General features: G+C 41.8%; 1 protein-coding gene across 1 annotated transcript in view; it reads right to left on the bottom strand.

Annotated features, from left to right (window-relative positions):
- Positions 1-27148, bottom strand: part of LOC115458839 (reversion-inducing cysteine-rich protein with Kazal motifs-like) — a gene marked incomplete at its 5' end in the record, with an annotated part of 203992 nt that overhangs the window by 154166 nt on the left and 22678 nt on the right. The window contains one exon of the mRNA XM_030188665.1: positions 13813-13949. Coding sequence (XP_030044525.1) covers positions 13813-13949 — 137 coding nt within the window. The remainder of the gene's footprint in view (positions 1-13812; positions 13950-27148) is intronic.

Here is a 27148-nt window from a genome sequence, read left to right as displayed (position 1 = left end):
ATGAAACCAGCAGAATCTATACAAACAGGGTTACATGCCATAACAAATGGTGTGCATATATCAAGATCACAGTTGAAATTATACCAAAAAATACAATAAAACTATAACAGAACACACAATTAATAAATTTAAACCATTTACTGAATCAACCTAAAAAATTAAAATGTTCTTAACAATAAAACCTAATGCCAATGCATCTCAATGACAACACCATGCATTCCAATTATAATGCGAACCACATACCACATTCCATCAGACACCATTAGAACATCTTAGGACACACCTGTTTTCGAGATAAACATTTGGTTGTGGTATATACCCAGGAGAAGAATCTAAAAGAGATACTAGTTCCAAAAAAACTCCCTGACCCTCAAAAAGAACATGAAAAGGAAGCGCAACCGGGACATTACCAACTGTGGTTCTTGTAGCTTGTGCCCACACCATTGGAAATGACCTCATTCAGACATTTGGAGACTGGACATGAATACAAGCTTCCTCATTGCTCTGGTTGTAATTTTGCCAATGTTATTTACATTATACAGTGCTTGTGTCCTCTGTTATATATTGGAAAAACAAAAAGATAAATCAAGACACAAATAATAGAACACCGAAGTTGTCTTAATAGAAAGTCGAATCTGTTCCTCTTGTGGCTCATTGGGATATGGCGGGCCATTCTGTTAATGATTTAAAATTTTTTGTTTTTAAGACGTTGAAAGGAAATTGAAGAAAAATTACAGATCAGGTGTTATTGCGTTAAGAACAAAGACTCATTTTTCAGATGCAAACAGTAACACCAAAAGGCCTCCCCATGGATATAGATTATACACCTTTTCTTTAGGTCCATAACATACACTTCCATACAGCTTGACAACTCGTAGCAAATTGTTCATTTATTTTCTGCTCAGTCCCTTCTCCACAGAGGTGTTTTTATTGTATTTATTTGCTTATGGAATTTTAGGTGTTTTTTTCAAGTCCATACCTGTATATAATGTTTCAAATTATTTACATCTTTATTTATATTCTACTTTGCTACATATTACAAGTTGAATATTTCTGATATGGTGAATTAAATACAACACAGCATTTTTTAAACTATTTTTTTAAGACGGTTTTTACATATTATATTTGTACCATATATTAAGTGTTGAGTCACATATATAAGACTTTTTTTCTTTTCTTCTCATTGGTGCAATGATTCCATATGTATATGTATTTCTATACAACCATTTACTACACTTTTTTATTGCTCTTACACATTGATCACTGTTTATCAGTTAAGTCTCACAGCATCCACCATGATTTCACGCATGCGCAGGGTGCAGCTTGTTTTTGGTGCCAATTAGTCAGTAATGTAATCAGATACATGTTTGTCTTTGAAATGTAACACACTTACTTCTTGGCTTTGCTGGATGCTTTTTCGAGACAGCATGCACATGATCTGAAGACTTTCTACTACTTTAATAACTGTATTTACATTAAGGCACTTTGTTGTTCTGATTCATTTTTGTTCTGATACTTTTTTCAACATACTACGGGAGGCTTTGGTGTCTCCGTTTTTTCTTTGTTGTTCTTTGTATCATGTATTCGATGGACTTTCACTGTTTTTTTAATTTCACATCATTACAGAAGTTTTCATTTCACATCACTAAGGAAGTTTTCAGCCTCATGATTTTGACGCATAGCGTTCCTCTACTGTGAGGCATCAGCGAGTATCTTTATATGATATTATTATTATTATTACATTTGTACCCCGCGCTTTCCCACATAATGCAGGCTCAATGCGGCTTACATAATAATTTGAAATACGAAGTTAATAGAATTTTAATAAAACAGTAGTAAAACAATGTAAAGTTGGGCTTAGTAGTGTACAGTGGGGGAAATAAGTATTTGATCCCTTGCTGATTTTGTAAGTTTGCCCACTGACAAAGACATGAGCAGCCCATAATTGAAGGGTAGGTTATTGGTAACAGTGAGAGATAGCACATCACAAATTAAATCCGGAAAATCACATTGTGGAAAGTATATGAATTTATTTGCATTCTGCAGAGGGAAATAAGTATTTGATCCCCCACCAACCAGTAAGAGATCTGGCCCCTACAGACCAGGTAGATGCTCCAAATCAACTCGTTACCTGCATGACAGACAGCTGTCGGCAATGGTCACCTGTATGAAAGACACCTGTCCACAGACTCAGTGAATCAGTCAGACTCTAACCTCTACAAAATGGCCAAGAGCAAGGAGCTGTCTAAGGATGTCAGGGACAAGATCATACACCTGCACAAGGCTGGAATGGGCTACAAAACCATCAGTAAGACGCTGGGCGAGAAGGAGACAACTGTTGGTGCCATAGTAAGAAAATGGAAGTAGTACAAAATGACTGTCAATCGACAAAGATCTGGGGCTCCACGCAAAATCTCACCTCGTGGGGTATCCTTGATCATGAGGAAGGTTAGAAATCAGCCTACAACTACAAGGGGGGAACTTGTCAATGATCTCAAGGCAGCTGGGACCACTGTCACCACGAAAACCATTGGTAACACATTACGACATAACGGATTGCAATCCTGCAGTGCCCGCAAGGTCCCCCTGCTCCGGAAGGCATATGTGACGGCCCGTCTGAAGTTTGCCAGTGAACACCTGGATGATGCCGAGAGTGATTGGGAGAAGGTGCTGTGGTCAGATGAGACAAAAATTGAGCTCTTTGGCATGAACTCAACTCGCCGTGTTTGGAGGAAGAGAAATGCTGCCTATGACCCAAAGAACACCGTCCCCACTGTCAAGCATGGAGGTGGAAATGTTATGTTTTGGGGGTGTTTCTCTGCTAAGGGCACAGGACTACTTCACCGCATCAATGGGAGAATGGATGGGGCCATGTACCGTACAATTCTGAGTGACAACCTCCTTCCCTCCGCCAGGGCCTTAAAAATGGGTCGTGGCTGGGTCTTCCAGCACGACAATGACCCAAAACATACAGCCAAGGCAACAAAGGAGTGGCTCAGGAAGAAGCACATTAGGGTCATGGAGTGGCCTAGCCAGTCACCAGACCTTAATCCCATTGAAAACTTATGGAGGGAGCTGAAGCTGCGAGTTGCCAAGCAACAGCCCAGAACTCTTAATGATTTAGAGATGATCTGCAAAGAGGAGTGGACCAAAATTCCTCCTGACATGTGTGCAAACCTCATCATCAACTACAGAAGACGTCTGACCGCTGTGCTTGCCAACAAGGGTTTTGCCACCAAGTATTAGGTCTTGTTTGCCAGAGGGATTAAATACTTATTTCCCTCTGCAGAATGCAAATAAATTCATATACTTTCCACAATGTGATTTTCCGGATTTAATTTGTGATGTGCTATCTCTCACTGTTACCAATAACCTACCCTTCAATTATGGGCTGCTCATGTCTTTGTCAGTGGGCAAACTTACAAAATCAGCAAGGGATCAAATACTTATTTCCCCCACTGTATAAGTTGAGCTAGATAATATATGACTAGGATAAAAGAGGGTAGACAGGATAGGATAGTGTAATTGGGAGAAAGGGTAAGGAGGGATAACATTAGAGATGGATATGATATGATATGGATTTACTTGCACTTTACTATAGTGATTTTCTTAAGTAACCCATTGGTGATAACTGCACCATGGATGTTGCTTAAGTTCTAGCAGATATTTCCTCACTATAGCACATTCAAGCTACGTTTGTGCACTGACACACGCTTAGTCAGGTTTTTATGTTTATTCATATTTATAACTTTTTACATTTTTTTCCAAGTAGTATTCCTTGGATATTTCAAGAATGTGTTTTTATTTAGAATTATATTTTCCCCACATTCACTTCCAGGTAAGTCTTTTCCATGAATGTGTGCTTCTATTTCTGCTCATAGAATTATAATTTTTTGTGAAAAAGGCGTTTAATCACTAAAACAGCTGGTCGATTGTAATAGTATCTATGCTATATAGCATTTCATGCCATGCTGTCCTCACGCTTACATTTCCTTTGGTTTATGTATAGGAGGCACTGCTTAATTATTGGTGTTTTGTGTTAACATAGTGTGGTCCATTTCAGCTATTTCTTATATAAAGTTTTAGCGGTTTATTTATTATGTTTGTTTTTTTATGTTCCGGTGCATAAGTTTTAGATTTAACTTGTTTATGTGTTATTTTTAGTGTTTTTCTTTTATGCAATTCATATTTATTTACATGTACGTTATAGACTCCTGAGGCAGGCTCCTAGAGCGATGAAACACAGCTGCTGTGTCGCGTCTTTTGATGTGCTTTCAATAAACACCCTTGAATGGGACTGACACGTTTCCCTTGTGGTTTTTGGACGTGCCAACTCTTCACCCTATTCCTTGGTTTGCTGTGCTACAATTGTAGGGATTCGTGTTCCTGCACCTAGTGTGGTTGTTTTACTGTAAAAATCCATAGACCATTAGTAACAGAGTTGGAAAAATTAATTACTTATACCTAGAGGTAACCAGTACAGAGTCTATCTTTTGGTAACTTACCAGTTACTTGTGACCTGAATTTACCATGGTTAGAAACAGGATAACAAGCTTGACTGTGTCCTTGTTCCAGCCAGTATGGCACTAACGTCCTTATGAATTATATATTTTTTCATTACACAGCAAAATGTGAAAAATGTACAAGAGTGAGATATTTTTTCAAGGCAGTATATAAGACTGCAAGCTCTTCTGATCTGCTTCAGGATATTGAAGGAGCTCAGAGAGGTTCTGGCGGGTCCTCTTAAAGATTTGTTTAATAAAGCCTTGGAGACGGGAGAGGTTCCGTGGGATTGGAGAACGGCGGATGCGGTCCCTCTTCACAAAAGTGGTGATATGGAAGAAGCTGGAAATTACAGGCCGGTAAGCCTCACTTCAGTTGTTGGAAAAGTAATGGAAGCAATACTGAAGGAAAGGATAGTGAATTCACTGGAAGACAATAAGTTGCAAGATCCAAGACAACATGGTTTTACCAAAGGTAAATCATGCCAAACGAATCTCATTGAATTCTTTGACTGGGTGACCGGAGAACTGAATCATAGACATGCTATGGACGTAATCTACTTAGATTTCAGCAAAGCTTTTGACACGGTTCCCCACAGGAGGCTCTTAAATAAACTTGACAGGCTGAAGACAGGACCCAACGTGGTGAACTGGATTAGGAACTGGTTGACGGACAGACACCAGAGGGTGGCGGTTAATGGAATTCGCTTGGATGAGGGAAAGGTGAGTGCCTCAGGGATTCTGTTCAATATATTTGTGAGTGACATTGCCGAAGGGTTAGAAGGTAAAGTTTGCCTTTTTGCAGATGATACTAAGATTTGTAACAGAGTGGACACCTGGGAGTGGAAAACATGAAAAAGGATCTGCGGAAGCTAGAAGAATGGTCTAAGGTTTAGCAATTAAAATTCAATGTGAAGAAATGCAAAGTGATGCACTTAGGGAGTAGAAATCCACGGGAGACGTATGTGCTAGGCGGTGAGAGTCTGATATGTACGGACGGGGAGAGGGATCTTGGGGTAATAGTATCTGAGGATCTGAAGGCGACGAAACAGTGTGACACGGCAGTGGCCGTAGCTAGAAGGTTGCTAGGCTGTATAGAGAGAGGTGTGACCAGCAGAAGAAAAGAGGTGTTGATGCCCCTGTATAAGTCGTTGGTGAGGCCCCACCTGGAGTATTGTGTTCAGTTTTGGAGGCCATATCTTGCTAAGGATGTAAAAAGAATTGAAGCAATGCAAAGAAAAGCTATGAGAATGGTATGGGATTTGCGTTACAAGACGAATGAGGAGAGACTTGCTGACCTGAACATGTATACCCTGGAGGAAAGGAGAAACAGGGGTGATATGATACAGACGGTCAAATATTTGAAAGGTATCAATCCGCAAACAAACCTTTTCCGGAGATGGGAAGACGGTAGAACTAGAGGACATAAAATGAGATTGAAGGGGGGCAGACTCAAGAAAAATGTCAGGAAGTATTTTTTCACGAAGAGAGTGGTGGATACTTGGAATGCCCTCCCACGGGAGGTGGTGGTGATGAAAACGGTAACGGAATTCAAAATTGCGTGGGATAAACATAAAAGAATCCTGTTCAGAAGGAATGGATCCTCAGAAGCTTAGCGGAGATTGGGTGGCAGAGCCGGTTTGGGAGACGAGGCTAGTGCTGGGCAGACTTCTACGGTCTGTGCCCTGAAAATGGCAGATGGAAATCAAGGTCAGGTATACACATAAGGAAGCACATATGAATTTATCTTGTTGGGCAGACTGGATGGACCGTTCAGGTCTTTCTCTGCCATCATCTACTATGTTACTATCAAGCTCATTTTCGAAAGAGAAGGGCGCCCATCTTCCGACTCAAATCGGGAGAGGGGCATCCTTCTCTCAGGGCCGACTAAATCAGCATAATCGAAAGCCGATTTTGGCCGTCCCCAACTGTTTTCCGTCGCGGGGACGGCCAAAGTTCAAGGGGTGTGTCGGCAGTGTACCGAAGGCAGGACGGGGGCATGGTTAAGAGATGGCCGTCCTCGGCCGATAATGGAAAAAAAGAAGGGCGTCCCTGACGAGCATTTGGCCGACTTTACTTGGTCCCTTTTTGTTCACGACCAAGCCTCGAAAAGGTGCCCAAACTGACCAGATGACCACCAGAGGGAATCGGGGATCACTTCCCTTTACTCCCCCCCAGTGGTCACCAACCCCCTCCCACCCAAAAAAAAATTAAAATACATTTTATTTCCAGCCTCTATGCCAGCCTCAAATGTCATACCCAGCTCCATCAGAGCAGTATGAAGGTCCCTGGAGCAGTTTTTAGTGGGTACTGCAGTGCACTTCAGGCAGGCGGACCCAGGCCCATCCCCCCTCACCTGTTACACTTGTGGTGGTAAATGGGAGCCCTCCAAAACCTATCACAAACCCACTGTACCCACATATAGGTGCCCTCCGTTACCCTTTAAGGGCTATGATAGTGTAGCACAGTTGTGGGTAGTGGGTTTTGGGGGGCTCAGCACCCAAGGTAAGGGAGCTAAGCACCTGGGAGCAATTTGTGAAGTCCACTGCAGTGCCCCCTAGGATGCCTGGTTGGTGTCCTGGCATGTCAGGGGGACCAGTGCACTAGGAATGCTGGCTCCTCCCATGACCAAAGGGCTTGCATTTGGTCATTTCTGAGATGGGCATCCTCAGTTTCCAATATCGCTGAAAATCAGAAACGACCAAGTCTAAGGACGACCATCTCTAAGGTTGACCTAAATTTCCAGATTTGGGCGTCCCCGACCGTATTATCGTAACGAAAGGTGGACGTCCATCTTGTTTCGATAATATGGGTTTCCCCGCTCCTTCACGGGGACGTCCTGCGAGGACGTCCTCAGCAAAACTTGGGTGTCCCTTTCGATTATGCCCCTCCATGTCTAGCCAGATAATTCTTCAACCAAAAAGCCTTTGCAGTACTAGACCAAATGTTAGTCCTACCTCACTTGGATTACTGTAACATTCTATTCCTTGGTATTGTCAATCATACAGAATACAGCTGCTAGACTAATATACAGATTGAATAGATATACTAGTTTTCAACTCATCTTAAACTGCACTGGCTTCTCACAGCAGAAAGACTCGGGTTCAAAGCTGCTTGTTTAGTTTTTCAAATCTTACAGGGTTTTACCTCTGAACTACTGACTTAAAACCACTTCGCTACATTTGGTCCAGTCTAACAGACTGAAACAACAATTGATGGAAGCGTCACCTTTTCAAAAGACAATTCAAAATCAGAAGATTTCAGCTCTCTATTCCCTGTACTTGGTGTTAAAATATGGAACTCTCTACCTACTGCCATCAGAACAGAAAACAGCTCTCTTAGCTTCAAGAAGAGGCTAAAAACCTCTCTCTCTCTTACCAAAGACTGCTTCATAACAATCCAATGACGTCTACCTTCTAGTATTATCCATTAACCTCTCCTATAATGTTTTTGGTCTCATGCATTACACCAATGGTCTCTAATTGGTTTGATTTGATTTATGATTTGGGAAATTCTGCATAAAAAAAATTTGCAAATAAAGATGTGCAGAATTTTAAAATATTGTGCACAGAATTTCCAACATTTTTGTGCAGAATTTTTCATTCTGCTCCAAACTTCCCAAGGAGTAATAGATAGGGTACTTGCTGTTTGAATCATAGCATTAGTGCTACGTGTTACGATTGTGCCCATGTTTCATGCTCTCATTCACCTCGCCCCCTGGTGGTTAGACCTGGTGGCTGCTGTGGACTGACTGCTTGCTGTTTCCCGTGTTCCAGAAGGTATTCTGGTCCGGTCTGGATCTTCCAGCCTCCCAGACTGTTACTACTACTACTACTATTTAGCATTTCTATAGCGCTACAAGGCGTACGCAGCGCTGTACAAACATAGAAGAAAGATAGTCCCTGCTCAAAGAGCTTACAATCTAATTTTGGGACTTTTTTGGAACTAAGCAGTACCCGTACCTGGTGAACTCCCTTGTATGTTGCCTTTATTAACCACCTGGAAGCTTTCTAGTTTGCCTTGCAACAGAGGTCCTCAGAGGAGTGTTCTTCTGTGAGTGTTTGTTGCTGTGCTTTCCTTGCTACTTTCTGTTCCTGCTAGACTCTGCTTGTTTCCTGGTTTGCCCTTTTGACTGCTGCCTGCCCAAGACTCTGCTTGTTTCCTGGATTATTCTGCTGCCTGCCCGAGACTCGGCTTGTTTCCCGGTTTATTCTTCTGATTGCTGCCTGCCCAAGACCCTGCTTGATTCCTGGGTTCCTGTTGATTGCCGCCAGCCTGACTCTGTGTGGTTCCTGGTTTCCCTGCTGCTTTGCTGCCTGCCAGTAGACTCTGCTGGTTTCATGGACTATTCTCCTACTTGCTGCTTTTGCTTCTGTTCCAGCCCAGCCGCTCCAGTCTGGGGTGTACTTGTCTGTCTGTGTTCTGCCTTGTCTCCTGTTTGGGTGATTCTCCTGCCACTGCTGCTCCTCAGCGGTGGCCCAGAGGCTCATAGATCCAGTGTTTCGTAAGAAGCGTGACACTATGGTTGTATAACACGTTTGCTAAATGTATGTTGAGTCTTTAGGTTTTACATTTCACAATGAGGCTAGTACAGAGATTTATGTTGCTACTGCTCCAATCACATGGGAATCTGAATAATTGTATGATGACTTTCATGGAGAAATATCCTAGTTATGATCTACATTTGTGAAGGGGGGGAGGGGGGGTTGGACTTTTGTGGATTCAGAGCATGGTCACATTTAACCCATAAGAAACTGCTATACAGTGTCGGACCAAAGGACCACAAGAATTATCATATTTGTGGAGACAAAAAAAAGAGAAAACAAAAAATAAAAAGCCCCCTGCTACACAGATTCTATAAGCAGTGAAAATACTGGTAAAAAAACAGAAATACATTTTTTCCATACTCTAAATACAAAATTAGAAAATATGTACATTTCCAAAAAAATCAAACATCTATGAGCAGCATGTTCCCCCCCCCTTTCCTTTCCCTCCCATCCATGAGCAGCATGTCCTCCTCTCCTCTTCATCTACTGCATTTCCCACTTTTCCTTCCCCTCTCCCTTCACAGCATGTCCCCCTCTCCTCTTCCCTCTATCCACATGCAGCTTGCCCCCTTCTCTTCCTCCCATCTATGAGCATTTTGTCCCCTTTCTCTCCCCCCATGCGCAGAGCTTGTCTCCTTCTTGCCCTCCCATCACTGTGCAATTTGTCCCCTTCTCTCCCTCCCATCTATGAGCAGCTTGTCTCCTTCTTTCCCTCCTATCCACATGCAGCTTGCTCTTTCTCTTCCTCCCATCCATTGAGCAGCATATCTTCCTCTCCTCTCCCTTCCATCCATGTACAGAAAATCAACCTCCCTCCCCTCCCTGGGCCTACCTTACAGCCCTAGTGGTCTAGGGGCCTCTTCGGGGCAGGAAAGAACCCTACTCTTTCCTGCCCGCCTCAAGCTGTGACCTTGAAAGACTTCCACGTAAGTCTCGCAAGGCCACCGTTTAAAGTATCTGCAGCCGTTTTCAAGAAGCAGCAGTAGGGCAGGAAAGAGTGGGGTTATTTCCTGCCCTTAAGAGGCCCACTAGACCACCAGGTTGCGAATCAGTAGGTTCGGTGAGGGGGGGGCTGGGAGGGAGGGAGGGAAGCCAGCCAGCCCACTTGCGTGGCCAGAAACCTAAACAAATGGGCAGGCTGGTAAAAACCGCACAGACCCCCGACAGTCCCCTATCCTGGGGAATCTGGACACATGGTAACTCTACTGAGGGTCATATATGCAGTGTGTTACATATATGAACAGTGTCCACCTAGTGGGTCCTAACTAAAAAAAAAAAAAAAAAAAAAAAAAAGGTTGAGAATCATGGCCATAGAGTCTCTGTAGCACTTAGAAAGCAAAATGTGCAGATCTTTTCAAATTTATACCCCGGATGTATCGGTAGAAAAATCTCACTCACTGCCTTCAATAGTCATTGCGGTGGTGAAGGTCACCGTTTGGGATTGGCTGCTCTTTTCATACCGTTGTGGTGCACCAGCCTCTTTTGGTTCCACCAAAACTTGTGTCAGTTGCTCCTTTCTACTACCTGCTTGGCCTGGCACTACTAAATCAGCTATACAGTGGGAAGCTCCTTTCTTCAGTCCAGCTGCTCTGGCTGTCAGCACCACACAGCTGCTAAAATCAGAGCGAATCTACTTTCTGTTTATTCAAGAGAGTTTTTGTGGTGATAATTTGGTTGGTGCTTATTCATCTACTACACAATTTATTTTTTTCTTTTGCACAGATGTGAAAAACAATAAAGATTTGACAGTTATGAGACTAATTGAATTATCTGTCTTTTGTATTTCATCTTTATTGTACACCCCATAGGAATTAGCCAATCAATATTCAGCCAGAAGGATCAGGTTTTTTTAAGCACTGATCTGTCACTGGCTAAATTAGTCCCAGATATTTAAAAAGCTGGGTCATGTCCAGGAACCAAGCAATGAATATCCCTAAGCGGTCATGTGCTGGCCGCCGGCTCTTACTGGGGCTCTAGTCAGGACTTAAATATTGGCCAAGAGCATCTCAGGTCTCCCCAGCTTCCTCTCCCCCTGATTTTGATACCCCCTCCTCGACCCAATCCCAACAATAGAAGCCCCTACATGATGCAACCTCCCCTGATTCTGATCCCCCCAGACCCGACCCCATTAACCCATTAGTGCCCACTGTTCCCATATGGGAACAAATCAATTTGTTCCCATATGGCTTCTTATGGGAACACTGGGAACTAATGGATTAACAAGAAGCCCTTCCTGGGCCTACTTGACCATCTGGTCCAGCAAGTGAGGTGTGCAGGAGCAAGCACCACTCACTCTTGCAGAAAAATGGTGGCCATAACCTCTAGCAGTAGTATCACAATACTACGAAACTACCACTAGGATGTCATGGTAGCCATTTTAAGCAGGCGCAAGAGGGATTCTTTCCTGCCCACCTTACCTACTGGACTACTAGGGATGAGGAGATATGCCCAGGGGACCTACTGTGTGTGTGTGTGTGTGGGAGGGGGGCTTCTGTTGATGTGATCAGGTGTGGGAGGGGGATCATGCAACGCTATAGGACAGTGGGTGCTGGCACCCAAACAGCTAAGCAGTGTTAGTCAGGGCTGCCTTTTATGCAGTCCCTTCTTTCTACTAAGCTCTGTGGACACTAGCATTGAATATCATTGGTACCCACAGGGCTGTGCCAACACAGTAAGCGGGGTAAGCACCGCAGGGGGGCGCCAACCTCTGGAGGGCGCCGCCACAGTGCTTACCCTCGCCACTTACCCCAGCCCTGCGCCGCCCTGGGGGCTTTAAATCTGTTACCTAAATTTACCTCCGACGTCGCACCAGCTGAGCAGCGTCAGTGAAAGCGCTGCTGACGTCTTCAGCCTTCCCTTCGCGCTCGTTCGTTCCCTCAGTGTCCCACCCTTGCAAGGAAATGACGTCAGAAGAAGGCGGGACACTGAGGGAACGAATGAGCGCGAAGGGAAGGCTGGAGGTAAATTTAAATGAAAGATGGACATGGATGTACTTTCTGGCCATTGGTTGGTTATAAATTGCACACACTTTCTTTTCTGAATATTTGAGCGTATCACCATCTTTCTCCTAAACAATAATTACAGGAAAGATAAACGGAGTAGAAGTGAAGAGAATAGGTAAGAAGGCAATCTTTCGTGAAAGGGTTAAGCAATAGAAAGTGGTGCTGCTAGCCCAGAATTCATCCGCACATTAGTCAGAGCTGGAAATATATGCAGTGGGTTCCTCTATCAGTACCGGGTGTGTGTGTGGCAGATGCAGAAGACAGGCAGGTCTTTGGGAGGATACCGGATTCCGTTTTGTTCCTCGACACTGCCTGGACATGGATGGGAGGGCAGGGACCAGGGATAGAGGAGAAATTAATGGAAATGGAGGGGAAGGAGGAGAGGAGAATTGCTGGATATGGATGGAGGAGGGAAGGGCAGAGAGGGACATGGATGGGAGGGCAGGGCCCAGGGAGAGGAGAAATTGCTGGAAATGGAGGGAAGGGGAGAGAGGAGAATTGCTGGATATGGATATGGATGGAGGAGGGCAGGGCAGAGAGGGACAAGGATGGGAGGGCACGCCAGGCCCAGGGAGAGGAGAAATTGCTGGAAATAGAGGGGAGGGGAGAGAGGAGAATTGCTGGATATGGATGGAAGAGGGAAGGGCAGAGAGGGACAAGGATGGACATGGATGGGAAGGCAGGGCCCAGGGAGAGAGGAGAAATTGCTGGAAATGGAGGGGAGGGGAGGGAGGGATGGGAAGACAGAGGAAGGAGATGCACATGGATGGAGGGGAAGGGAGAGAGAAGAAATGCTGGGCATGGATGGAGGGGAGGGAAGAGAGAGGAAGGAGATGAGATGAGGGAAAAGGAAGAGAGGAGAAAAACTGCACATGGATGGAGAAAATAGGCAGAATCTTGATCCACTGGACAGTCAAGTCTGCGGAGGACCCAGCTTTTACTTATGGATATAGAGCAAGAAATGAAGAAGGGAGAAAGTAAAGAAATAAATGGAAAGGAAGCCCTGGAAACGGAGTTAAGAGGACAGATAGCAGCAGAATCAGATACTGGGCCAGCATGATTAGAAAAAGAAAGTCACCAGACAACAAAGGTAGAAAAAAATCATTTTATTTTCATTTTAGTGTTTGGAATATGTCCACTTTGAGAATTTACATCTGCTATCTTATTTTGCAATGTATAGCAATTTGTTTCTAAGAATATTGCTGACAATTCCTGTCAGTGTGGCAAGTGGTGAGCGATCATTTTCACGGTTAAAAATCATAAAAAATTATTTGCGATCAAGTATTTCGCAAGAAAGGCTTGTAAGCCTTGCCATGATTGCTACTGAGAATGATATATGTGCCCAGTTAGACATCAAAGATTTAATTACTAATGTCATGAACATGAAAGCACGAAAAGCTAAGTGGTTGTAAACCCTCTATTTGTTGAGCAATCCCACAAAGATGCACTCCATCTTTCAGCTTCTATTTCCTTTGCATCTTGTGCCACACGGGGGGGGGGGGGGGGGGGGGGGGGGGAGCCCAACTGATAGTTTGCAGGGGGGCACCAGAGACCCTAGGCACGGCCCTGGGTACCCATATAATTGCTGGCTCCTCCTTGACTCCATCCCTGAACCAAAGTTACAGCCAATATTCAGCTACACTGTCTGGTTAAGTGTCATTCAATATTGGCAGCTGGTCAACTGAGTGTGCGATTACAGTAAGCAGGAGCCTCTCCTGCCCACTTAAATTGCTTTGAATATTGAACTCTAGAGTTACTTACTGAGATATGTGTCCAAAGGAATACAATTCTCCAAGTCATCTGTTGGTGATAAAAGTTCACAGATATTTTCAGCTGTATAGCCCTCAGGAAATTTATTCTGATCGCCGCATTTCTTCAGGATTTCTATACAATCTGATCTTTACAAAGAAAAGTAGTTTTAGTACTATAGTGTATAGAAACACAGAAATAAGACAGCATGAAGGAAACAAAAAAAATGGCCTATCTGGTCTGCTCATCTATCCAACAGTCTAGTCTCTACCCTCCCTTCTTTTCCCTCAAAGATGCTCAGCGTTTCTCCTTTCTTGAACTATGATACTTTCCTCACCTCCACCTCCTTCACTGCAAGTATGTTCCACTTACATGTCCTGTAAAACATGGAAAAGAAAATAATATGATACCTTTTTTATTGGACATAACTTAATACATTTCTTGATTAGCTTTCGAAGGTTGCCCTTCTTCGTCAGATCGGAAATAAGCAAATGTGCTAGCTGACAGTGTATATATGTGAAAACATTCAAGCATTACTATGACAGTCTGACAGGGTGGGAGGATGGGGGTGGGTAGGAGGCATGCATGGGGACATCATAGCATATCATTGATATTCTAACAGGATGGGTGTGGATAGATGAGGGGTGGGGTGATCAACAGAGACATACAGCTTTATGGTTTATAATGGGCTAGGAACCCCAGGTCCTTGTTAAGTCCTTTCTGTTGGGTGTTAAAATATTCAATCATTCTGACTTCAAAGGTCTTACGTTCTTGTATGGTTTTAAAGTTACCTTTCAGGATTCTCACTGTGAAGTCACTGGTACAGTGTCCTGGTCCTGTAAAATGCTGACCAACAGGCGTGGGAGCCCTACTGGCACCATGTGATGTCATGTGATGTCTCTGTTGATCACCCCACCCCTCACCTATCCACACCCATCCTGTTAGAATATCAATGATATGCTTTGATGTCCCCATGCATACCTCCTACCCACCCCCATCCTCCCACCCTGTCAGACTGTCATAGTAATGCTTGAATGATTTCACTTATATACACTGTCAGCTAGCACATTTGCTTATTTCCGATCTGACGAAGAAGGGCAACCTTCGAAAGCTAATCAAGAAATGTATTAAGTTATGTCCAATAAAAAAGGTATCATATTATTTTCTTTTCCATGTTTTATTTTGTTTGATTTCTATTGATAACCTTAAGAGTGGACTAACACGGCTACCACACTCCTCTACTCTTCATGTCCTGTAAAGAAACCTTAGATTAGTCCTGAGCCTACCTCCTTTCAGTCTCACTGTAAAACACCTCCCTTCCCCAATTCCAGGGCTTAGTTAAATAGTTCTATCATATCTCCATTCTCCACCTCTCCTCCAGAATAAGTTTAGGCAGAAGTTTTATGCTTTAATGACTTCCTAAGCGAACAGAAGCTAACAATCTCCACGTGTACAAAGTTTAACACATCTTTCTGCACATTTTTTAAAATGCATAATTACTATTTGCAGGTTTTTACAGATTCAACAAAAGAAAACAGTAAATACGGTAGGTGTTAAAAAGTTTGGATATTCTTCCAGTTGATTCATTATTTGTTAATAGTTATTAAATGAACTAATACTGGCCCTTCTAACCTCTCAGATTGTGACTGTAATACTATCTACTTTCAACAACCAGTTCCTCTAAGCATCTATCTGAACATTTGAAAATGAAGACATTCACATTTAAGATGCAAGGGGAAGCTATTAAATCTCCAAGTGCTTCCAGCTAGCAATTTCACCTGTCAGAAACATTAAGAAAAGTAAATCACATGGAACTACTAAAGGAAAACAAAATCTGGAAGACCAAGAAAATCTCAAATAACTGCCTGAAAATTGGTCAGTTCTTTGAAATAGCACCCAAAAATCAGTGTAATGACCTGCTGATGCTGGAATGTTACAGCATTGCTTACAAATCAATATGCATGAGAGAGTTGTCAGAAAGAAACCTTTTCTACAACCTCATCGGAAGTATGCAAAAGAAAACCTTAATACCCCTGAAACATCTTAGAACAAATTGTTTTGGAAAAATGAAGCAGTTGAACTGTTCAACCACAACCACATTAGAAACATTTGAAGGAGAAAACCCCCCCGCCTTGCCTACTATTATGCATAGGGGTGAATCTATTATGCTTTGGGGCTGTATGGCAGGCAGCATAGGTGGTCGATGACTCAGGTGTTTGAGGAGACTAAAGTGGGGCAAGTCTGAGATGAAGCAAGATAGGGCATAGTGGGTCAAGTTAAAATTCTTGAGGTGGCAACATATTCAGCCCTGTGTTAGCAGTAAAGGGTATATACAAAATGGTGGGAGCTCATCTACTGTCTGGCAGCCCGGGATCACTGTCTGTGCAGGAGGAAACAGCCTCAAGAAGCTCACTCGCATTAAAAACACTGGGAGCAGGGCTGCTTCATCAATGGCAAGAAAAAAACCTCCTATAGTACAGTTTAACAGTGTCCAGCATCCAAACAACATAAACGTCACTTGCAAAAAATGCTTATGCTAAAATGAATTGAAAACATTTAACTTAGCTTAGGCGTGTATTCCTCGGTTCCTCTCCTCCTTGAGATCTAAACAGTAAAGTCAATTGTCAAGTTGAATCATGGGAAGCAGTGATCCCAGGGATACCGTGCAAAGTTTTCTTTTGAGTAGAAACCTGCTTAAGTCCCACCAACTAAAAATTGGACATACTCTTCCCATCTTTTTTGGTATGAGAAAATATCTGGAACAGAACCTTCAACCCCTGTCTTGTGTAAGAACTGATTCTACTGCATTCTGCTGGACGAGGGCCGAGAGTTCCTCTTGAAGAATTTCATTTGGAGAGAGTTGAAATGAGACTCTTTTAGTGGATGGTTGGGAGGTCTTCTTTGCCAAAGCAGAGTGTAGCCGTGCTAAACAGTGTGTGGCACCCAACGACTGGAGATTATGAGAAGCCACCTCTGTTGGAAGAGAGTGAGCCTCCCTCTGACAGGTAGGCCATTTGGCACGGACAACAGTACGGTGGAAATGCTCTCTAGGAAGGAGTCAAAAATTAAGTAGTAGTTGTTGTTTAGACAGAGGGTTACTGGGTTTTCTGACCCTGCTCCTGCCTTGAACGTTGAGGCACAGTCCTTTGAGCTAGAGGGGGAGTAGGAGTGTAACGATGCTTAGGCATGTAGTAATTAGAGAATCAATATCCTCCTGCAATTCTTCAAAAAGAAAAAGTAGCAGAGGTATGTGGCCTGGATAGTGTCTTAATAGTATCTATGCTTTTTAATTAGATCACACATTTCCTCAACTTTGTCACCAAACAAGATTTCTCCATAACAAAGGACATCTGCTAGAAACTCCTGGACAGCAGATTTGAGGTCATAGACCCTGAGGCTGGACAGACATCTGAAAAGTTTATAACTTTATGTAATTCCTCAGCTTTCTAGGGGAGAAGAAATTGTGGAAAAGATAGAGTACTCTGAAAAACAGATTTTAAATACATTGTGGAATAATGTTGATACTCTAATATGCAACTGAAGAAATTCCTGCCTTATGGATTCACAATCGCGCTGTTCTACCTCTTGGTACATAAGTACATAAGTAATGCCACACTGGGAAAAGACCAAGGGTCCATCGAGCCCAGCATCCTGTCCACGACAGCGGCCAATCCAGGCCAAGGGCACCTGGCTAGCTTCCCAAACGTACAGACATTCTATACGTTATTCCCGGAATTGTGCATTTTTCCCAAGTCCATTTAGTAGCGGTTTATGGACTTGTCCTTTAGGAAACTGTCTAACCCCTTTTTAAACTCTGCCAAGCTAACCGCCTTCACCACGTTCTCCGGCAACGAATTCCAGAGTTTAATTACGCGTTGGGTGAAGAAACATTTTCTATGATTTGTTTTAAATTTACTACACTGTAGTTTCATCGCATGCCCCCTAGTCCTAGTATTTTTGGAAAGCGTGAACAGACGCTTCACATCCACTTGTTCCACTCCACTCATTATTTTATATACCTCTATCATGTCTCCCCTCAGCCGTCTCTTCTCCAAGCTGAAAAGCCCTAGCCTCCTTAGTCTTTCTTCATAGGGAAGTCGTCCCCATCCCCGCTATCATTTTAGTCGCCCTTCGCTGCACCTTTTCCAATTCCACTATAGCTTTCTTGAGATGCGGCGACCAGAATTGAACACAATACTGAAGGTGCAGTCGCACCATGGAGCGATATAACGGCATTATAACATCCTCACACCTGTTTTCCATACCTTTCCTAATAATACCCAACATTCTATTCTTTTTCCGAGCCGCAGCAGCACACTGAGCAGAAGGTTTCAGTGTATTATCGATGACGACACCCAGATCCCTTTCTTGGTCCGTAACTCCTAACATGGAACCTTGCATGACGTAGCTATAATTTGGGTTCTTTTTTCCCACATGCATCACCTTGCACTTGCTCACATTAAACGTCATCTGCCATTTAGCCGCCCAGTCTCCCAGTCTCGTAAGGTCCTTCTGTAATTTTTCACAATCCTGTCGCGAGTTAACGACTTTGAATAACTTTGTGTCATCAGCAAATTTAATTACCTCGCTAGCTACTCCCATCTCTAAATCATTTATAAATATATTAAAAAGCAGCGGTCCTAGCACAGACCCCTGAGGAACCCCACTAACTACCCTTCTCCATTGTGAATACTGCCCATTTAACCCCACTCTCTGTTTCCTATCCTTCAACCAGTTTTTAATCCACAATAGGACTTTTCCTCCTATCCCATGACCCTCCAATTTCCTCTGTAGCCTTGTCAAACGTCTTTTGAAAATCCAGATACACAATATCAACCGGCTCCCCTTTGTCCACATGGTAGTCTTTAATAGTTGAAATTCTATGACATTGCTGCTTCTATGGGCTTGTTACTAACCCTTATTGTACTCTGGCTACTGTTAGTTTATAAGCATTATGGTGATTGTCTTCACTTTTTTTCTATATCAAGAATATTCTTGGAATCTATTTTGAAAATGTTGATAAATAGAAAGGAAAAAAAGTTTATGGGCTAGGAGCCACAGTTACCTGACTCAAAATGGACTTTTTAGCTGTTAAAGCTTAGCATTAATATAATCTATTTCTAATTCCTTCAGCTCAGCTCTGCACAGTACGTAGATGTGTGCATGTGTATTTTTTGGTCCACTTCCTAATTTATGGAAACAGTCTAGATACTGGAGATGTCTCCTAATACTAGGGTGGACAGGTTTTCCCCAATGAATATGCATGATGTTGTCTCTCCTCCCTTGAGGATGGCCAAAGAGACATGATCAGACCAAATGCACATTTCTATAGCCATCGCCCTGACCGTTTGAAATAACCTATACTCCACTAACCACAAGTCTATTCTAGAATGTGAAGCATGCATAGAAGAGTAATATGTGAAGTCCTGACTCATAGATCCCAGAAATGCAAGAGCGATTTCAACTTCGTTGTACCAGTTTGACCATAACCCCCTGCTTGGCCCATATTGCCCTGGTAAGGGTCAAGTGTTAAATTAAAATCCTCCACCCACCAAGTAATATGGCCTTCTGTATGATCTCCAAAAACTGCATCAATACACAAAATTTCTCTTGGTCTATATCAGGGGCATAGAAGTTCAATAATGTGTGAAGTTGACAGCCTAATTCTATCCTAAGAAGAATGTAATGCCACTTCTTTCTTTCATCAACCTCTTAACTTGGAAAGCAAGGGAGCACAAAATCAAAATCCTCTCCCCATTGGTCTTTTTCATTAATCAATTAGAGGCCAAATGTAGCATCAATGATTGGAGTGTGTGATATGATATAGGATTACTGTTTACAATATATTCATCTTCTACATGACTTTGCATGACCTGGCATGACAGGTCATCGAAAATGGTATATGCAATTTTAATATGGAAAAGTGCACAGTGATGCATATGAAGAAAAATAGTCCATACTATAGATTGATAAGGCTACATTTCATATTAACGCCTATGTTTACTAAGGTGCGCTGTGGGCATATTAGTGTTTTTAACGTGTGTAAATGGTTTATGCGCATTAAACACTAATGCGCCCATAGAACTGTATAGGTGTGATAGTGTTTAACACGCCTTAAATTTAAAGGAGTGTTAGAAATGCTAATGCACCTTAGTAAACATACCCCTAAGTATCTTAGCATCATTATGGACAATACAATGAAATCCTCAGCTCAGTGTGCAGCGGCAGTTAAAAAAGGCAAAGAGAATATTAGAATTATTAAGAAAAGAGAATAAAATGGAGAATATCATAACACCTCCATCATTCTATGGTGTAACACCAACTTGATTACTGTCTGCCATTCTGGTTGCCACATTCTTTAAAAAAAGACAGACATAGAGGCATATTTTCAAAGCACTTTGGGAGGCTAAGTTCCATAGGTTTCTATGGAACTTTGGGAGGCTAAGTGCTTTGAAAATGAGCCTGATAGTGGAACTAGAAAAAATAGTGAACGGGTGCCAAAATAATAAAAGAAATGGAATGGATCCCCTTTGACAAAAGGCTAAAAAAAAATTAGCGCTTTCTTAGATTGAAGAAAAAGAGGTGTGGAGATGACAAAAGTCTATAAAATCATGACTGGAGTAAACCAAAGGCAAATTGGATGTTTACTCTTTTAAAACATATAAAGACAAGGAACACTCCATGAAGTTACTATGCAGCTCATTTAAAACAAATTGAATGAAGTTTTTTATAAATGTATAATTAAGCTCTGGAACCTACCTCCCAGAAACGCCTCAAAATCATCCCGCAAATTTCTTGACCTGCACTTCCCCAACTGCAAAGGACTAAAATACAAGACGATGCATACCACCACCTTCTCCTACATAAGCACGACGTTATGGAACGCACTACCTAGAGACCTGAAAACAATCAACGAAACAACTGTCTTTCGCAAATCCCTCAAGACATATTTCTTCAACAAAGCCTACAATGAAAACCCAGAACTGTACTAATCCACCGCTGAAAACCCATCGTTTAATATACCTACTAAATTCCTTCCTTCTTCTCTCTACTTCTCCTCCTAATTAATCTCTGCACAACAATAATTATACCTGACATCCAGGATTGACTGTGTGTAACAAAACTATGTAAGCCACTTTGAGCCTGCAAATAGGTGGGATACAAATGCAATAAATAATAATAATAATAATACCTGAGGATACTGTAAAAACAGGTGGATTAACTGGGTTTAGAAAAGGTTTGAAACAAGCTGAAATATCTAAAACTAGTCTAGCTCAGACTTTGATGGCGTCAAGAGTGTCAAGAGTTGTCTTTCTGGCTTGATGTCATGTTGAGCCCAGACTGGAAGACAGCTCACCCGGGACTGGCAGCCTTAGTGCTGCAGCACATTGAGGAGACAGACGCTGAGGGAAGAGGAGATGAGAACATTAGAGTTCCAGTGAGACCTGGACTAGAGCAGGATATCTTGCTCTCTGGAGAATGCTTCAGAAGGATTTTGGAGTTGTAAGGGATCCAGGTACTGTTTCATCAACTCCCTAGAATACCATTCAGCAACAGGAATTTCAGGCTTTTCCTTGCCTAGATACCTCATAGCTAGGCATCCTGTTAAAGCTTCCCCCCAGATAGCTTCCAAACTTATTAGTGACTTGAGGAAAATTTTTATTACCTTATGTAAATCTACCACCCCTGGATTCTATATATGACAGCCAAATGTGGGCATGCTGCTGAGATGTGCACACAAATTAATGAGCTCTTAACCACCACCACCCATTAATTATTGATGTTAATTGGTATTCATTGAAATTTGAAAGCGCATCTGGCTGCATGCTAACTTGGATGTCAGGATTTACACCAGGTTTCAGCAGTCTGGCGCACAAAGTTATATTTTATAAAGCTATTTTATAAAGGTGCACTGATTTTTTTAGCTCTATTTATAGAACTCTGTTCTTAGTGCAGAAGTACAAGTCTTGGAGGATAAAGTTCCTCATTACCCTGAAGAGATAACTTTTGTTAATTCTTGACTAGATGCTGGAGAATAATCATTTGTACTACTTAAGGATTGCATTGACAAAATATATTTCAGCATTTAGATTAAAGATGGAATTAATACAGAAATCAATCAGAAGTTCTAACCTTCAGCTACTGAATTTTCCCCATTTAACAATGGTATCTGCTAAAGAAATGCTCAAGAGATATTTACTGGAAGTTTGTAACATTCATGAAAGTAATCTTCCTCCCCTTTTAAGAGCCTACTACCTAACTTTTAAGAGGAGAAACCAGCTTGATCAAGGAAGGAACAGTATTGAAATGGATTCATTAAATGCGAGTGCTTTAATAGAAACTTGCAATACCAATCAGGCAACAGCCGCCTTGGTAGTAGCTGTTCTAATATTTGATAAATGGCGGCATAATTTTGTTTTTTCGAAACTGGGGTAAACTATTCTTCAATTTCAAAATTGGTATGCCTCCAGATTTATCTAGAGCAAGACAAAAGACACAGTGGCAGTTTAGTCTCCTGCAGCTTGTGTGCTCTACTTGGGTGTAGCTTTTTTTTTCTCTACAATTTCCATAGACATGTATAATTAATTTTCAATTTCTGAAATGCATTTTGTTTGAGTCAGGTCATTTAGCCACTTTCTTGGCTTCTGGGAGATTGAATGCAGATGCTTCTGAAACTTACTAGCTAAGGGTTTGCTCTCTTTTTCAACTATGCTTGTGCTGCGAGTTGAAATTTTGTGAGCTTTCTTTTGCTTGAGATATCTATCTATAACCTCTCATCTTTTTCTCCCTTAGTATCTTGGCTTTCCCATATATGGAGGACTTTTGCCAATGGAAGATTAATAATTTTTTTTAATAAATTGGAAGCTTTCCTTTAATTATTAACTTGGTTCAAGTTGTTTCTTTGTTATTGAAAATATGTTATAAGTTAAAAAAAAAAAAAAAAAAAAGGTTTTGACAAGTTCCAAGCAGAAAATTCTACCCCCAATGTTTGTAAGATGGGCAGACTTTGGAAAAGCAACTGGTTATCCCTGGGCATGAAATTTTTCCACTCTTTGGGATCTTTCTAATTGTGACCTGGATTGATGGATCTTAAAGTCTGACCAAATATGGAAGTTCTTATGCAAGAAGGAAGAAATCCTCATTCACTGGATATCCTAAAAGAATCTCTTCAAGAGCAAATTGTAGGGATTCCCAATCAACATTTGGAGATATTCCCAATCTCAACAACAGGTTACAAAACTATTACAATGTAAAAAAAATACACACACACACAAAATAGTATACATTTTCATATTTACCTAACATTTTGCTAAAAGCCTATTTAAGAACATAAGAATATCCATACTGGGTCAGACTAATGATCAATCTAGCCCTGTATTCTGTTTCCAACAGTGGCCAATCCAAGTCACATATACCTGGAAGACTCCCAAAGAGTAGCAAGATTCCATGCTACCTATCCAAGGGATAAGTAGTGGCTTTCCCTATGTCTATTTTAACAGCAAACTTATGGACTTATCTTCCAGAAACCTGTACAAACATATTTTAAACCCAGATACACTAAATGCTGTTACCAAATCCTGTGGCAATGAGTTCCACAGTTTACCTATTCATTGAGTGAAAAAATATTTTCTCCTTCCCCCCCCCCCCCCCCCCATCTTTTCCCAGCAGAAGAGCTTTAGTAGTTTCATCCCTTAATCATTTTGTTGCCCTTTTTGGAACCCGTTTTTTTTTGGTACTTTATTTTTTTCAATTTAAAACAAAATTAAAAGCATAAAACTTGATTATGTAATTCAGAACAATATCAGGAAAATTAATCTCAAAAGACTATGGAAAGCTTATTACATATTCCTCTGAAACTAAAGTCAAAGCACTGGAGGTGGAAACATAATGCAAGAGAAATAAAAAGAAACACTTTTCTATACAGAAAAGATACTAAAGGAAAAGGCTTTAGGCAGCACTACAAAAACAGATGAATTCTTTATCAATAAGGCTTCAAGGCATTTAAGAGCACCTCATCAAAAGAGCCACCCTCTGCTCTATCCACAGAAGATTTATCTGACAAAAAAAGGGTAATTTCACATTCTCATAATATATTGTACATCTATAGGATATTTTAGCAAGAAGAATACTCCTATCTGTGGCACCCTAACTTGCAGTAATAAAAATTAGCTAAACAGGGAAATACCCAGATCTGAGAACCTAGATGCTCTAAACTTAAAGAACAGAGTCAAGATTCAATCTCTAACTCCCAGAAGGAATGAAACAATCAAGTTCTTGGATTTTCAAATGATTTCTTAGGACAACATTACAAACTATCCACAGAAACCAGTGCATTGGAAAGTAAAAACATTTTGAAACTTGAGGAAAGTCCTCTTCAGCTAATTTCAACACTTCTTTCGTATATTTATCAAAAATAGCCTTAGGCTGCTTAGCAGCCACTCTTGGGAAATTAAGAATCGGAGATTTCTGTCTCAAGAACGATTTTCCATGTTTTCCAGCTTCTTTGCAATAGGCATTCCTTTAATAATTGCCAAGTCAGATCGCTCAAGTTTACCTTAGATCAAATTGAAGGACAACAGCTGATTTTACCCTAAGGATTTTTTTTGTTACATTTGTACCCCACACTTTCCCACTCATGGCAGGCTCAATGCGGCAGGCAATGGAGGGTTAAGTGACTTGCCCAGAGTCACAAGGAGCTGCCTGTGCCGGGAATCGAACTCACTTCCTCAGTTCCCCAGGACCAAAGTCCACCACCCTAACCACTAGGCCACTCCTCCGCCCAGAGATACACATGACATGTCTTCCTGCAGCTTGCAAGAGTATAAAAGATAGAAGCTGTTCCAGACAAGCAGATGCTTCCCTTCAACTGCAACACAGATTCTTCTCTTCCTGGGACCTGTAGCCCACCTGCCTGCTATGAGGACCTCTTCTGCAAACATGTGCTTACCTCATGCTGTTCATACTATGTAACAAGGACTTGTAAGTAACATAACTTTTGATCTAGACCTGCTACTTTACCTTACTTAAGCACAGATTATCTGTAAAGATCTCTTATAAAACCTACCTCTCGTGTGCAATTGTATATTAAATCAACCTTTTTGAAGCTAAAAATACGGTCTCTTTGTGTTCTGAGTATATATACTTAATTTATTTAATTTATTACAATTATCACCTTTGGTGATTGGTGGAGAAATCAATATCCTAAAACTTATAAATACAGCGCCTGCCCTTAAATTATAAACAGTAGCGAGTGTTCTAGAGCTCTTTCCCCCAAGATAAATCATTTCTTGTAACATTTTTATTTGATGTGTTTTGTCCAAAAGAGAACCTACTACAGTTTCCATACTGTGCGCAAATCTAAAACCAGATCTAGATACATGTAAAATATTATAATGTTCAAGAAAATCGGTTGCTTGTGGTACAAGTACCATGAGCTGCTGCGAGAGGTTACAGCAGCCATTTTGCAAAAGGCAGCCGCGGGGATCTTCTTTCTACTACTGCTTGGTTTACTGTAGTTCTCCGTTGGTGAGGAAGGCTTTCGGATTGCTTTCTGCCTGTTTCTGCTTTGTGATGTGACACATACTGACTGAACTCCTTGTTTTGTTTCCTTTTTTTTTCCCCTGGTTTATCAGCAGTGACACTATCCTACTGTATTCTTTGGCACCGCTTCGCCAAACATCCCCTAGTTCAACTGGCTAATGCTAGCACAGGAGCGGCCTCACAAATGAAGAATCCAGGAGCTGGTGAGAAGCCGTTCACCACCTGCTTTAGAGATATACTGACAGACTGAGGGACTGGCCATCCGGTAACACTGCTTCAGTTCAATACTCTATCTCCACCTGCTGGTAAATGGACACAACCCATCAGTTTCTGGATTAATCTGCTGCAGAGGCTAAGGAATCATATTTACTGAAAACTATTCAATAGTACGAAACTTTATTTGTTGCATTTGTACCCCACATTTTCCCACCTATTTGCAGGCTCAATGTGGCTTACATAGTACCGTCAAGGGCATTTGCCCAGTCAGTGGATAACAAATACAAAGTTGTATAGTGATTGTATGAGGTATAAGTGGAGGGTCGGAATGGATGAAGATTGCGTGATGTCCTGCTCGATCATAGTCATGCTGTGTTGGTAGGTGAAGAGGGTTACGTGGGGTCGTTGGGGTAGGCCTTTTTGAAGAGGTAGGTTTTTAGTAATTTCCTGAAGTTCAATTGGTCGTGGATTGTTTTCACAGCTTTTGGGAGCCCATTCCATAGTTGTGCGCTTATGTAGGAGAAGCCGGCTGCGTAAGTTGTTTTGTATTTCAGTCCTTTTAGTGTAGGTTTAGGTAGGATCTTGACGATCTGACTTTTTTTTCTTATTGGTAAGTCTATAAGGTCTGCCATGTATCCTGGGACTACGCCGTACATGATTTTGTGGACTAAGGTGCAGATTTTGAAGATGATCCATTCTTTAATTGGGAGCCAATGCAACTTTTCTCAGAGGGGTTTGGCACTTTCAAAGCGTGTTTTGCTGAATATCAGCCTGGCTGCTGTATTTTGGGCGGTCTGGAGTTTTTTTTGAGTTGTTCTTTGCAGCCCGCGTAGATTCCGTTGCAATAATCTGCATGGCTTAGGACCATTGATTGTATTAGGTTTCGAAAAGTTGCTCTTGGGAAGAAAGGTTTTAATCGTTTGAGCTTCAACATTGAATAACACATTTTCTTTGGTACAGAGTTTACTTGGCTCTCGAGGGTAAGGCTGTGATCGAGTGTGACACCGAGTATTTTCAAACTGTCCGAGGTAGGGAGGGTATGACCTGGAGTATTTATGGCTGTGGGTTTGTATTTGTTATATGGAGAGGAAAGGATGAGGCAATGTGTTTTTTCGGTGTTCAGTTTCAGTTGGAATGAGTTTGCCCAGGAGACGATGATGTTCAGACTATCGTTGATTTTGTTGGTTATTTCTGTCAGATCATGTCTGAAGGGGATGTATAGTGTAACATCATCTGCGTAAATGAATGGGTTAAGGCCTCGGTTGGATAAGGACTGTGCCAGTGGAATCATCATCATGTTGAAGAGTATTGGTGATAATGGTGATCCTTGAGGTACTCCGCAGACTGCTTTCCACGGTGGTGATCTAGTTAAGTACGTTTCCTTCAATCCCAAAGTGGCCTAGTATTCATAGTAGTATGTTGTGGTTTACCATGTCGAATGCGCTCGATATGTCGAACTGGAGGAGTATGCTTTTGCCTGTGGCAATCTCCTGCTTGAATTTGGCCAGGAGGGTGACTAGGACAGTTTCGGTGCTATGGTGGGATCGGAATCCTGATTGTGAATTATGTAGTATTAAGAACTTGTCCAGGT

The sequence above is a fragment of the Microcaecilia unicolor genome, unplaced genomic scaffold (assembly GCF_901765095.1).
Source record: "Microcaecilia unicolor unplaced genomic scaffold, aMicUni1.1, whole genome shotgun sequence".
NCBI lineage: Eukaryota > Metazoa > Chordata > Amphibia > Gymnophiona > Siphonopidae > Microcaecilia > Microcaecilia unicolor.
The sequence above is the reverse complement of the archived record's forward strand: the minus strand, read 5'-3'. Positions and strand labels throughout refer to the sequence as shown.